Source organism: Hydra vulgaris, chromosome 03, assembly GCF_038396675.1.
Source record: "Hydra vulgaris chromosome 03, alternate assembly HydraT2T_AEP".
Classification (NCBI taxonomy): domain Eukaryota; kingdom Metazoa; phylum Cnidaria; class Hydrozoa; order Anthoathecata; family Hydridae; genus Hydra; species Hydra vulgaris.
In genome coordinates, this window is record NC_088922.1 from 53,673,101 (window position 1) to 53,687,547 (window position 14,447).

The following is a 14,447-nucleotide window of genomic DNA, read 5'->3' on the forward strand; positions in this document are numbered from 1 at the left end:
ACTTATTTAGTTTACCGAATTAGTCTGGAATTAACCGGGTAAACCGAAAAAATACGATAAACTGTTTTTCATATACTATTATTAGAAATATAAACAAAAATTCGATGCCTTGTGTCAGTTTAATATGCTCCTTTATTTACTTATTTCCTCATTTTGTATTAGGGTAACATGTAGCTCTTGTGTTTTATGTTTTAGTTTAAAAATGCTTGAAACATTTACTCGACACAGTCAATGTAAAAAAAAAACAAAAAACGTGATAAAAAAAGTAGGTGTTTACTTTAGATTAATAATGATTACTATTTGTTAATATCCTCTATGTAACAACTTTTTAGAATACTTTACATTTGACATAATTATACAACTTACACAATCTTATAATTTATTATATTGTATATATGGTATGGCATATCATGATATATACACTATTTACACTTAGTCAATGGTTCAACCATGCATGGCAGCTTTATAATAAGATCTCTTTTAAAAAGTTTAACAATCAAGATTTGCGTAAAAAGTGAAAGCACTCGCAATCTTTAGGGATTGGATTCGGAATTGGAATGAAATAATCGTCGAAGAAGATTTTCAGATCTATGTCTTTTTTATAGTTGTAATGGTTGATAAAAAGTTTTATGATATCATCTGAAAATACATCAATCCTAAACTTTTGTTTTCGAGCTATACGATATAAGATACCATTAAAATATATCTCACTAAAAGACTCATCGTTAGCCGAGATGAATTTGTAAACAGACGCATTTGTAAATCTTGGGGGACAATTAACATTTGGGAATTCTGCACCTAAAGAATAAAAAAAATCTGCTATAATATTTGTTACAGCATTGAAAAACAAAAATTGTTTTAAAATCAAAAATAAAAAAGACGTGTTTTTTCTGTGAGCACTTAAAAATAAATAAATAAATAAATGTACGCACTCAAGAATGTTTCAGAAGATCCGAACCGACTACAAGATAATTCATAGTCATTACTTTTTAATTTAGTTTTGACTGGAGCCATGCGAAATGGTTCAGATTGCACTGTAACGATGATTTGATCCATTAATAAAAACTGTCCTAAAGTAAAAAATATTAAAGAGTTTTTAATTCATTGCTGGTATTAATACTTAACGCATCAAAATTAATAACATTTAAGTATTAAATATTCACATAAATTCTGAATTTGTTGAAATAATTTCAATATTTAGTATATATTTGAGTAAACGACTAATTCTATTTAAGTGAACTTTTACAGCTTAGCGTTTTGCTACATCGAGGATCACCATCCATTAGGACCAACAGGGATCATCTATTATTTTCCAATGACCGACGTTACGACTTTTGTTTTTCTTCTTAAAAAAGAAGAAGACAGGTTTAATTTTAAAAAACATTGTTTTTTTTTAATGTTTTTTAAAATTAAACCTGTCTTTTTCTTTTTTAAATTTCTTTCTGTTTTATTGTTCCCCTCTTTCCACTGCACTTTTGGTACGGTCTGATTGTAAAATATTTTAGCGTTTAATTTAGAGGAGAACACCAATTTGTTGATTATTTATTAGTAGTTTTACTAATAGACTTAGAAAGGTGTTTTTGATATCCGCCTTATCTCTTCCAAGCTGCAACAGTAAAACAATCAATCCATGCCCAACAAATGTGAATGAGCTTTCTTTTACCGTTAAGTATCTAATACTTATAGGTTAAAGTTATACAGTTGTTAGCTTTTGAACTTTGTTTTAAATTTTAATTCACGCGCCTTAAACTTGTGATACGCGAAGAATACATCAGAATTCGTGAAAGTCCTAACAGTTTAAATATATGATATAAAAATATTATATATACATTTTTTTAAAAAATCAAAAAATTTACAAATGCTTAAGGTGAAACAATAATAATACTAACAATAGTAATAAAATGATATCAATATAACATTATAATATTAACCCTTTCGCGACTGACTTAAAAACAGCTAAATGACTGCGCATAAAATAACGATCTTGGATCATGATCAATTAAAAGAGTATAAAATAAAAATTACTTGTCAGAATTTTACAAGTAAGACCTTGTTTTTTTTGTTAAAGAATTGGCTTTCAGAAAATTAAAAAACTAAAAATATTTTTATATTATCTTATTAACGTGATCAAAATATATTATGTTGAAATTAACAAAAATATATAGTTTCCCTACGTAACCTTAAACAAATAAAGAAAATATACATAAACATATCGTTTTTGATATTAAGTAAATGAAACATTTATAGTGGTGATCAAACAAAAAAAATCTTCACCACTATCACTGAAAAAAATATCAAGGACCTCATTTATGACAGTATACTTTTTATTTGTTTTTTTCATTTTTTAAAATTGATTCTTAAACGATCTAGAAATGCAATTAACAAACGGTTTGAAGCATTAACTTAAGAAATTATTCACATTTCAAAAATAAGTTTAAGGTTTTCTCCAATTGCTATAGATGATTTGAAATATTCAAAACTGTTTGTGTACCGCCATGCGGGTCAATCGTCATTTAGAAACAAATTTTATGAACCGCCATACGGGTCACTAATCACGAAAGGGTTAATAAAAAGAGTAATAATTTTAATAAGAAGAAATTATTAAAAAAAAAAATGTATCAATTATATAATAATAACTACATTAATTATAAGGGTAAAAATACTTTATAATAATAACTTAATGATTAAATAAGGATGTCACTCATGCAGAAGTCTGATCGAAGGAGTAACAAAAATTATTTAAAAAAATATGAATAAATAATAAATATTATGACTTAAGGCGCATAAATAAAAAAGATAAACAAACAAAAAACTCAATCGATATATGTGTATATATATATATATATATATATATATATATATATATATATATATATATATATATATATATATATACATATATATATATATATATATACATATATATATATATATATATATATATATATATATATATATATATATATATATATATATATATATATATATATATATATATATATATATATATATATATATATTTATTGATAAATGTTGTATATTGCTGGAAATACAACTCTTGTCTGTTTAAGAGTGATCAATATCTTTTTGAAAAAAATAGATCAAATAATATTAAAATATTTAAAAAGAGAAAATACAACTTTATAATGGAACTTAAAGTTTCATGCCATTCGGCAATCATCAGCCATATTATTCAAATATAAAATATAGATTTTATATTTGAATAATATGGCTGATGATTGCTGAATGGCATGAAACTTCAAGTTCCATTATAAAGTTGAATTTTCTCATTTTAAATATTTATATATACATATATATATATATATATATATATATATATATATATATATATATATATATATATATATATATATATATATATATATATATATATATATATATATATATATATATATATATATATATATAAATACATATTGGTAATGTTGTAATAACGACAAAAAGAATAAGGGAATATTTTAATAAGTAGGAGCTTAGTGTAGGTGCTTGTCTTGGCGATGTCTGCTACCCAAAAAAAGCAAATATCAGTTTTTCAACATGAATATATTGTTTTAAAAAAAAGTTTTACTATATATATATTGTAACTATTAAAACCAAACTACAGCAAAAACAAATTATTCAAGGTTAATTATCTGAAACGGTTGGAAAGAAATTAAAAAATGGAAAACATAATAGCATTTCGGTTTCTTAATTTTGAGACTATTTAGAAAAGTTTCAATATTTTGATGGAGGTTAGACTAACTTTTAAGTTGTACTCAAATTTATTTATAGTTGTACTTAACTTATTTAGAAACTTGAATTACAATACCTTATTTTATTTCGTTATATCATAACTTTATTTTGTAACTTTATTTTTTAAATATTTTTTTTTATTAGTTAAAAAAAAATCAAAATGATTATTTTACTTAGAACAAATTTTGGACTTCCGTTCTCACATACACCCTTAGTAATATTTTTATAAAGTTTTATATTTTAGTTATTGTCAGGAGGCAAAATTAGTAACAACAAGAATACATCAAAATATATCAATGGACACCCCCAGTTTTACTACACTAGACTCGTTTAATTAACTTGCATTTCGAATTATGAACAAAGAAAGAAAAAGTTTCGAATATGAAAAAATAAATTCGGACTCCCCTTAAAACATAGAGCCTGCTTAATTTGTGTTTTATTAAGTTTTTGTTTTATTCAACATAAAATATAGCCATTAATTTGTTCAAAATGTTGCTGATTTTGCAAGCTTTATATAGAAAAAGTTAAAAAAAATGAATCTCCGATGGGCTAACTTTTTCTTTAAAGAAAAAGTTAGCCCATCGGAGAAAAACATAATTTTCTTTAATGTTAAGCAATCAAATTTTATATTAATGGTGCAAAATTTTCAGTATCACAATATCCTTTGAATATAAGAAAGTTATTACAAGAAGAAGCTGTTTATAACTGCATAGATAAAAACTAGTTTTTGTTCCTTGGTTTTCTTGGATAATAGAATGCCTATACCTAGATTTTGGATTTAATAAGTATAAAGTATTATATAGCCATATTATTTGTCCCTAATAAGAATTCATGAAATGATGCAACAGATATTTTCCAAAAGTTTTTTATTGCTCAGAGATTGTCTTAAAATATCAATAGAACATTTAATCGTGCAACCTCTGCTACTACTTCTTCTACAGAAGTTAATAACAAAATTTGATTTTATTGTAACAATAACATCAAAAACACATCAAGTCATGTTTTTAAAATCTTTTAACTACACGATATGCAAGTAAATAATAATAATATTTTTTATAGTTTGAATCTTATTCAAGCATTAAAAGAAGTCTCTTCACTTAGAAATATTGTCAATCAACATCTTGAAATATGCTTTGAACAAGTCAAAAATTGCATTTAAAAATATTTTGAATTGGTTATTGCTGTTCCTTTGCAAACATCATCTGAGTACTGAGATAAACACAATGTTCGATTATACAATAAACACAATGTTCGATTTAACGTGTTATTTGGCACCTGTCTTTTAGTTTCTTTGTTCTAACCTTTAGTTTCATCAAAAAAATATTATTATTTTTTTAAATTTGATTCACTCTCAACAAGACTGCAAGCAACCACTATTAACTTTGGAGTAGGGCTTCTCAAACAGGATTCCGTTTTTGCAAAATTCCGGTGGTGAAAAATCATCCTGTTATCCTGGGATTTCAATAAAATTTTCTCGGGAGTCCAAGTAATTTTAAAAATATTATCACTCAAAATTTGAGTACTATTTACTTCCTTTTCTCTCATGTAACGAGGTTGGAAAAAAATTGGAAGATTAGGCGGGATGGAGCATCAACTTTGTTATGCACATAGGCTACATTTAGCAGTTTGTCATGTTCTCTACAAAAAATCAATGATTTCATGTTCATCGGGCAGTGATTGTAATGAATCCAACAACCAGAATTCTGATAAAAATAATAACGAAGATGATGAGACTGAAAAAATCGATTTTACAACTTCAGTAGATTTACAATCAAGCCAAAACAACAATTTATTAAAGTTAAGAGACTTTGAGCTCATTGTTGAATTATTAGTAAACATTAGTATTTTTTTTTTTTTAAACATCTTCGCTTCCAACAAGGCTGCAAGCAACCACTAATTAAAGTTGGAAGTTACTGAAAGAGAAACGATGAAGATTGTAGAGAAAGATAATGATTGACGGACGACTTAAAGGATTGCAAGTTATATGAATCAGGAAAACAATATGGAGGAAGCAAATCTTAAAGAGCTGATGTTCGAAGAAAAAAACTAGACGAATAAGCGAATAAGACGAGTAACACGAGAATGAATTTTAGTAGATAGCACAAGAGATGCTAGCTTTGAGAGCAGTGCCCATTATAGTATTTGTAGAAAAGAGAAAGAGAAGCAACATTATGACGATGTGATAATAGTTGGAGGTTGGCTGCAAGAGCAGGTCCAACTATGTTTACAATGCGTTTTTGCACCTTGTCTAAAAGAGAAAGGGCATCGTTAGAAGATCCACCCCAGATATGGCAACAGTATTCCATACAAGGCCTGATTTGAGATTTATAGAGATAGAAAATAGAATCCGAAGTAAGAAAGTGACAAGCTCGATAAAGAGATGCAACCTTAGCAGATGCTAATTTTACAACTAATTTGATATATGGTTTCCAAAAAAGATTGGAAGAAAGAGTTAATCCTAGAAGATGAAGAGTAGATGACTCATAGAGTACATCACCGTTCATAAATATAAGAAGATCTAAATTATTGCGATAACAATTGGCTGAGAAAAAAATTGAGTTTTATCTGTATTGAAGTTCACCAGCCACTGTGATCCCCATGCTGTAGCAGAAAAGAGATCCTTTTCAAGCTCAAATGCCACCTCCAAGCAATCAGAGAGTGTTGGTTTCTTATCATGACAAGAATAAATGGTAGTGTCATCAGCAAACAATGCCACCTTAGATGTGAGAATATCTGGAAGATCGTTGATGTAAATTAAAAAGAGTATAGGGTTAAGGATAGAACCTTGAGGAGCTCCTAAAGTTACAGAATAAGAAGAAGAGTGCTGTCCATTGAGGTCAACTTTTATGTTACAATTGGAAAGGAAGGATTCAATAATCATAAAGATGTTGCCGGATACACCATAAGAAGAAAGCTTATGGAGAAGACCAGCATGCCAAACTTTATCAAACGCTTTTGAAATGTCAAGAGCGATGGCCTTAACCTCTCCACCTTCATCTAATGCACGATAAAACCTGTCAGTTATTACTGTTAGCAAATCAGCTGTAGAACGAGAAGATCGAAATCCATATTGATGGTCAGAAAGTAAGTTATTAGATTCAAGATGAGAAATTAAGTTTTTGTTAATTAAAGATTCAAAAACCTTGCTTATGATAGGAAGAAGACTAATGGAACAGTAGTTAGACGAATCAGATCGCTCTCCAGAATTTTTGAAGATAGGGATAACGGATGCCGCTTTCCAGCAGGCTGGAAAACAAGACTCTGATAAGCACTAGTTAAATAGCTTTGAGAGTATAGACGACAGCTCCGGAGAACACTTCTGCAAGACAATAACAGGTATGTTGTCTGGGCCACAAGCTGTAGAAGAGTCTAGGCAGGAAATCACTTGAGATACAGAAGCTGGAGTAATACGAATGTCGAGCAATGGATCAACCTGTTTGTTGGCAAAATCAGGTAGAACCCAACTAGTGGAATCAAGAGATGATATTGATGAAAAGTTTTTAGCAAACAATTCAGCTTTGTCTTTAGGTGAGGTGACAAAGTCTGAATCATATAAGACAGGTGGAATTAATGATTTGCCCTTATTATTGATACTATTAAAGATTCTCCAGAAGTCTAATTTTTATAATAAGAGCCTAATTTTTGAGATGAGATACGAGATTTCATGATCTGAGAATAGCGGACTTTTGCGTTAGACAAAACCTTTTTACAATGGCTTCTAGCAGTAATAAACAGACGTCTGCTTTCTGGAGAATTGTTTTGCTGATAAATATGGAAGTACCAGTTTCAATTGGCAATTGCAGCAGTACAGTGTGAGGAAAACCATGGAGGAGAGTGAGGCTTGACCTGGAATCGTCGAGAGGGAACAAAAGATTCCATGACAGCCTGAATCCAAAAGTTATGCAAGTTATGCATTTGTCGACAGGAAGACAAAAGATTTCTACCCAAGGGCCATCATGAAGAAAATCACAGAAAATCAGTATTGCACAAACAATTCAAAAGGCCCGAAGAAGTGTACAAATGTTTCATAAACCAACACTCAAAAATGAAATTTTACAAAAATATGTAAAAAAATAAACAGAATAAAAAGCTCAAGCTAATACTGAATGTAAAGACAAGTTGAAATTTTCTTCTTGCAAGTTGGAGTGACTTATTGCATTAAAAACATGTATATTAAAAGCATTGATGGATTTTAAACACAACAATATTAACAATATTTCAAAAGAGGAATATATAGTGGTGCAAACTGTAACAACCATGTTAAAACAAATAAAACTCGGAGTTGAACGACTTGGCTGACGTAATGCATCCGTATCTGATGCAGAGGGTGTATTAAAATGTTTTGTGCAAAAATAAAGATAGTTTCTTGGTTAAAACGCTGCAGTATGTGCATCAGAGAAAGACAGAATAAAAACTTAGTTGGTTTACTTAAAAATTTAGACAATCCATCAAATTATAAAAACAAATTAGTCTTTCAAACTACCGCTAAAAAATTATTTTCTAAACTGTTTGTTAAAGATATTGATGGTGGTGGTACTTCCGCTGATTTTGAAGAATTAGAATGCAGTAATGATACGATCGAAACATTGTTTACGGCCGAACCGAATTTACCAACTACATCTGAATTAACACTTCATCAAATATTGGATGCTGCAATTATGAGTTGAATTGACTAACATTCGTAATGATAGCATCCAGAAGATGTATAATACGAGGTTAAAAACATTACAAAAGAAATGGATATTTCTGATGCAACAAAAAATTGTACAATTTAGACAAAGTATATAATGCTCTATTAACTATCAACCAAAGCATGACGAGTCAAGTAAAAGTTTTGTTGATGGAACTAGAGATGATAGTTCCTTTGAACAGCGACCATGGCAACCATGATAGTATTTGTAGAAAAGAGAAAGAGATGTAACTTATGACAATGGGAAAGAGGCTCAAGCTTAGCAGATAGAGCGGGTCCAACTATGTTTACAATGCGTTTTGAACCTTGTCTAGAAGATAAAGAGCATTATTAGAAAAACCAGCCCAAATATAACAACAGTATTAAATACAGGGACGAATAAGAGATTTGTAGAGGTAGAGAATGAAAGCAGGAGTAAGAAAATGACAAGCGTAATAGAGAGAGGCAACCTTAGCAAATGTTAATTAGCAATTGATTGTATATATATTTTTCATGAAAGGTCAGTAATAAACAATAATCAAAGAAGACGTAAAGCAGAGGACTCAGAGAGAGGATTGCTATTCATTATTATAGAAATGTCAATAGTATTGCCATAGTTGTTTGCAGTAAATAACTGAGTTTTATTGGAGTTAAAATTTACAAGCCAATGTGAGCCCCAATCTGTTACAGAAGTGAGATCAGATTCAAGATTGACTGCCTGTTCTAAGCTATCGAAAAGAGAAGATAGAACCTTTAGGTACCCCAGAAGTTACTTAAAATGAGGAAGAGTGTTGGATTTGATAATCTCAAAAACTTTCCTAGATACACCATAGGAAACAAGTTTATGGAGAAGAACAGCATGCCAAACTTTGTTGAAAGCCTTAGATATGTCAATAGCAATAGACTTACCCTCTTTGCCCCCATCTAATGCACAATAAAATCTATCAGTCACAGTAGTTAGCAAGTCAGCTATAGAGCGAAAGGATAAAAAACCGTATTGATTGTCTGAAATAAAGTTATTTGACTGAAGATGGAATGTGAGAAATTTGTTGATCAAAGACTCGAAGACCTTGCTAATAACAGAACTAACACTGATCTCACAATAAATGTTCACTGGAGTTTTTAAAAATTGGAACAACAGATGCCATTTTAAAGCAGACAGGAAAACAAGACACAGCAAGCACTTATTAAATAGTTTAGAGAGAATTAAAGAGAGTTCTTTTTGTAAAACTATGACTGGAATATTGTCTGGACCACAAGCTGTAAAAGACATTATTTAAAAGGAATATATATATACTTTTTTGAAAAAATTGTGTTTTTTGATAAATAATGAAAGTAAAAATATTTCTTAGATGACAGAAAATAAAGTAATTTATTAGATTACTTTGGTACTTCAAAAAAACAACAACTTGAAGTTTACTAGATGTTGAGGATTTTAGTCAAGCACTTATTAAATAGTTTAGAGAGAATTGAAGAGAGTTCTTTTTGTAAAACTATGACTGGAATATTGTCTGGACCACAAGCTGTAAAAGACATTATTTAAAAGGAATATATATATACTTTTTTGAAAAAATTGTGTTTTTTGATAAATAATGAAAGTAAAAATATTTCTTAGATGACAGAAAATAAAGTAATTTATTAGATTACTTTGGTACTTCAAAAAAAAAACAACTTGAAGTTTACTAGATGTTGAGGATTTTAGTCAAGCACTTATTAAATAGTTTAGAGAGAATTGAAGAGAGTTCTGGAGAATAATTTAAGACTATGACAGGAATGTTGTCTGGACCAAAAGCTGTAAAAGATTTTAGTTAAGATATGACTTTAGCAATGGAAGCTGTAGTGATTTGAATGTCTAACAATGAGTAAACCTGTTTAACTGGAATGGAAGGAAGAAAATAGCCATAAGAGCCAAATTTAAAGAAAAGAAATTGCAGAAATTCAGTGTTCTTGTTATACATAAATGCATATTTATCCACTTTTTTTGTAAAGAACTATGACAGGGGTTGTACTACCCTTTTTAACAAGTTTGTTATAAATATTGTGAATTGTGTTTTAAATGAAATTCAAATATAATAAAAGATTTAAAAAAAAAATGTCTTAGCTGCCTTTTGTTAAACAGCTATTAACTTGAGAACTGGTAGTTAATAAAAAAAGATACCGCCTTTTGTTCTTTATACCTTTGATTTTTGTTTTAAATAAAGTTTATGAAATCTTTCGCCAACTATGGATTTATTATTTGATTTTCATCTTTATTGGTAATATCATGGTCTTGAATTTAGCCTACAGAAATCTTGTATTTAAAAAATTATAACCTGTATTATACATTACATCAACTTATTATACATTACATATTATACATTACATCAACTAAGTATTTTCAAAAAATTTTTTTTTACTAAAATCATATTTTTTAACTTTAGTAACCATTTTATAGATGATATAAAATAGAATTAATCAATATGAAAATTCTATGAAGGATTGCAATCAATCAATACACCAAGATATTTAATAAGCCTCAAAGGATATATTGTGAAAGATATATTGTATCATCAGTGAATAATTAAACTAAAAAAAAGTTGTTTCGATCATTTACATAAATTAAAAAGACCAAAAATAAAACTTTGAGGAACACCACACATAATTGGATTATTACTAGAATTATAACCATTAATAATTACAAATTGTTTCTGATCTGAAAGATAATATCAAAACCAGTCACTTACAACACCATCAATTCAGAAATTAAAATATTATAGTTAGTGGTATCAAAAACTTTCTGTAAATTAACAAAAACACCACAAACTAAAAAACAAGTATCAAAAACAGCAATACTAACTCTTGTTTTCAAACTTTTTTTACAGTAACAACATTTTGGATGGCCTGGTAACAACATTTTGGGTGGCCTACTTAAAAAGACCAGTGTTAAGAGCTTCAAAATTGGTTTAAACCATGGATGACAAAAAGAACAATAAACTTTTTTTATTTTTATTTTAATGTTAATTCACCATCCCAAGACCAAAAAGTTCTGTTTAATCTATACGCAGCTGCATTGCTGCTGGCACAGGTAACTAACTATTTTATAGAGCTAAGTCTGTAGTTACGCAATAAAGTATCTAGATTAGACAAGCCTAGTACTATAAACATATTTTTAGCGCTTAAGTACTTGTCATATCCAAAAAACATTTCAGTAAATTTCTTGTAACATGAATCTAGCTTTAAAATAGTATTTGCTCAAAACTAATCAATGATAGCAATATGTTGAAATTTTCAAAGTGTTTTTGTAGCAATGATGTGTTTAGATAAAAAATAGAGAGAGCCTTATTTTTAGCAAACAGAATTTGCTTATACCAAAATATTTACAATGTCCAGTGATGCATAGACCTTCTCATTTAAATCTAAAATATGAAATGAATAATCTAAAACATGAAATAATAAAAAATATAATCAATTATTTGAGTAGAAACATTTAGATGCAAAGATAGAAAGAGGTTTGTAGGTAAATCGTTAGTTTGTAAGAATTTTATCAGTAGAAAATGGTAATTTAAATTTGTTATCTGATACATTTGCCAATGGAAAGACAGTTTTAACATATTTTACACATAGCCATAATGAGTGATTTAATTGTAATGAACACAGTATTCAGTATCATGATGCTTGTTGCATTTTTTCCAAAACAAACAAATGTCACATTGAATTGAGTCAAGAAATAATAATTGAGAAGTAAATAGCTATACTAATAATGATAGTTCAATAATTATAAGCTAATATATAATAATTATAGCTAATATATAATAATTATAGCTAATATATAATAATTATAGCTAATATATAATAATTATATCACATATATAATAATTATAGCTAATATATAACTATATTAATAATACTAATAAAGCAAATCATATAAATAAGTTTATTAGGAATATTAGCAATAACAATAACAACTACAAAAAATAATAATAATTATAATATTACCAGCTACAAAAAATAATAATAACAATTATAATATAAAACAATAAAACATTATATAAACAAAATAATAAAGTATAACAACAACAAAATACAAAAACTATAAAATCAAATTATATAAATGAAAAAACAAAATACAAGATATGAGAAATGTAAGTAAATAATAAAACGATAACAATATTGTAAACATGTAATATATATTATAATATGAAAAATAATCTAATAACAATAACAACAACAAAAAAAAATGATACAACAAAAAAACTTATATAAATATCTTCTCTTTCAATAACTTTATCTTTCCATTTTATCTTTTTTTTTTTTTTTTTTGTATTCAAATTAGAAAATGATTCTAAATTCGAATTTCATTTTGTCTTCTTATTTTAAAATTCATATTATGTTTATGTTTACGTATTTATTATTACTTGTTTTAAAACTATATTAGATGATTAATTTTTTTAATATTTCTTTCCTTTAAAGTTTAAAATTCTATAGACTAAAACTTTTTAACTTTTATTACACTTTGTAATAATAATAATAATGTAGTTATAACTGTAATAATATATAATAATAACTGTAACAATATATAATTATATATTATTATATAATAATAACAATATTAAAATACACAATGCAACTGTATTATTATTTGTAATGTAAATGAAACAATAAAAAATACAAATGTAATAAGATATACATAAAGGTCTATTAAACTATATTAATGCACATTACATTTAAATTCTAGATCAAAAAATGTTTACACTACATTCAAATTCAAAAAAAAAAAAAAAATCAATTGAAAAGTTTTGAGGACAACAATAATAAATGCTATTGCTGAGACTAAAAATATTCAGAAAGACAATTAAATCTTTGAAAAGTCAAAAAAAAATTTGTTATATTTGTTACATCTTCAAAGCTAAGTAATTGTAATATAAAATTAAAGCAGCATCGACAAAATTATTTATAATGTATTAATAGAGATATATACATTAAATTCTTAAAAAAATTTTTTTTTTCCAAATTTAATCATAAATTAATTTATTTTATTTAACTTATTCTAAACTTTTGCAAGAGACTGCACAAAATGGTATTTTAACAAACTGACTTATAATGTCCATCACCAAATACTATAGGATGATTGTTAGCTCATGATCAATGATAAACCATGATCAATGATGAATCACTTTAAAACATTTCAATTTGACCCAATTTATAGTGATTCTTAAAAGAAAAAAAACTTTTTTTTTGTTTAGCAACTAAAACTCTTTAAACTAAATTTTTTGGTTATTTGCAAAACATTTATTTGTGGCTTAACCAAATTTGCAATTGTTGGCCAAGAAACAACTAGTCAAAAAAATTAAAAATTTTTAATTTACAACTATAATAAAACCAAAAATTATATATTTATAACTTTTTATCTAAAGTGAATTTAGTAGATGCTGTTTTTTTTTTAATAGATGTTGTGTTTCAAAAAGATGTTTTTGTTCCATCGCTTTTGTTTCCATAGCAATAGCATTAAAATTAAAGTGTATGAGGTTTTTGCTTTAAAAAATACAAAGCATAGTACTTTAAAAAGTTGATTTTTAAAACTTTGTCTCCTTAGGCCTAATAGGAAGTGACTGCAGGACAACCATCCAATTTGGATGTGTTTGCTCTATTCAACATATTGCTAAATCAAACATTGATGCTTTATCTACAAAAAAACTTTGGAGTTTCACTAAAAAAAAACTATGAGAAATTTGTTCATAAACCAAAACATGGTTTATAAACAATTGGTACACACAGATTACTCTTTACTTTACACTATTCAAACTAATACTTTTGCTGAAACAGTATGTAGTTTGTTAGTTTTTGTTAAAATAGTAAGTATTTGTTGCAAAATTGGATTATTTTATTAAGGAATCATAAGCTAAATATTTTCAGAAAATCAAGCAATTAGAACGAGGTTGCCATTTTATAATGTGAATTGTAAAAAAATAAAACTCCAAGAAATAAATTTTTACATCATTCTTACATCTCAAAATTTATATTTAAATCATTTTCAGTCCATACTAAA

At 27.2% G+C, this 14,447-nt stretch overlaps 1 protein-coding gene across 3 annotated transcripts in view; it reads right to left on the reverse strand.

Moving 5' to 3' along the window:
• Positions 1 to 254: 254 nt before the first annotated feature.
• The window catches only part of LOC105844565 (uncharacterized), a 136,642-nt gene continuing 122,449 nt past the window's right edge, over positions 255 to 14,447 (reverse strand). For all 3 annotated transcript variants that reach the window (XM_065793679.1, XM_065793681.1, XM_065793680.1), the window contains exons 25-26: positions 933 to 1,070; positions 255 to 798 (exon numbers count right to left, since the gene is read on the reverse strand). In XM_065793679.1, the coding sequence (XP_065649751.1) occupies positions 497 to 798; positions 933 to 1,070 (440 nt within the window). In that variant the 3' untranslated portion in view covers positions 255 to 496. The remainder of the gene's footprint in view (positions 799 to 932; positions 1,071 to 14,447) is intronic.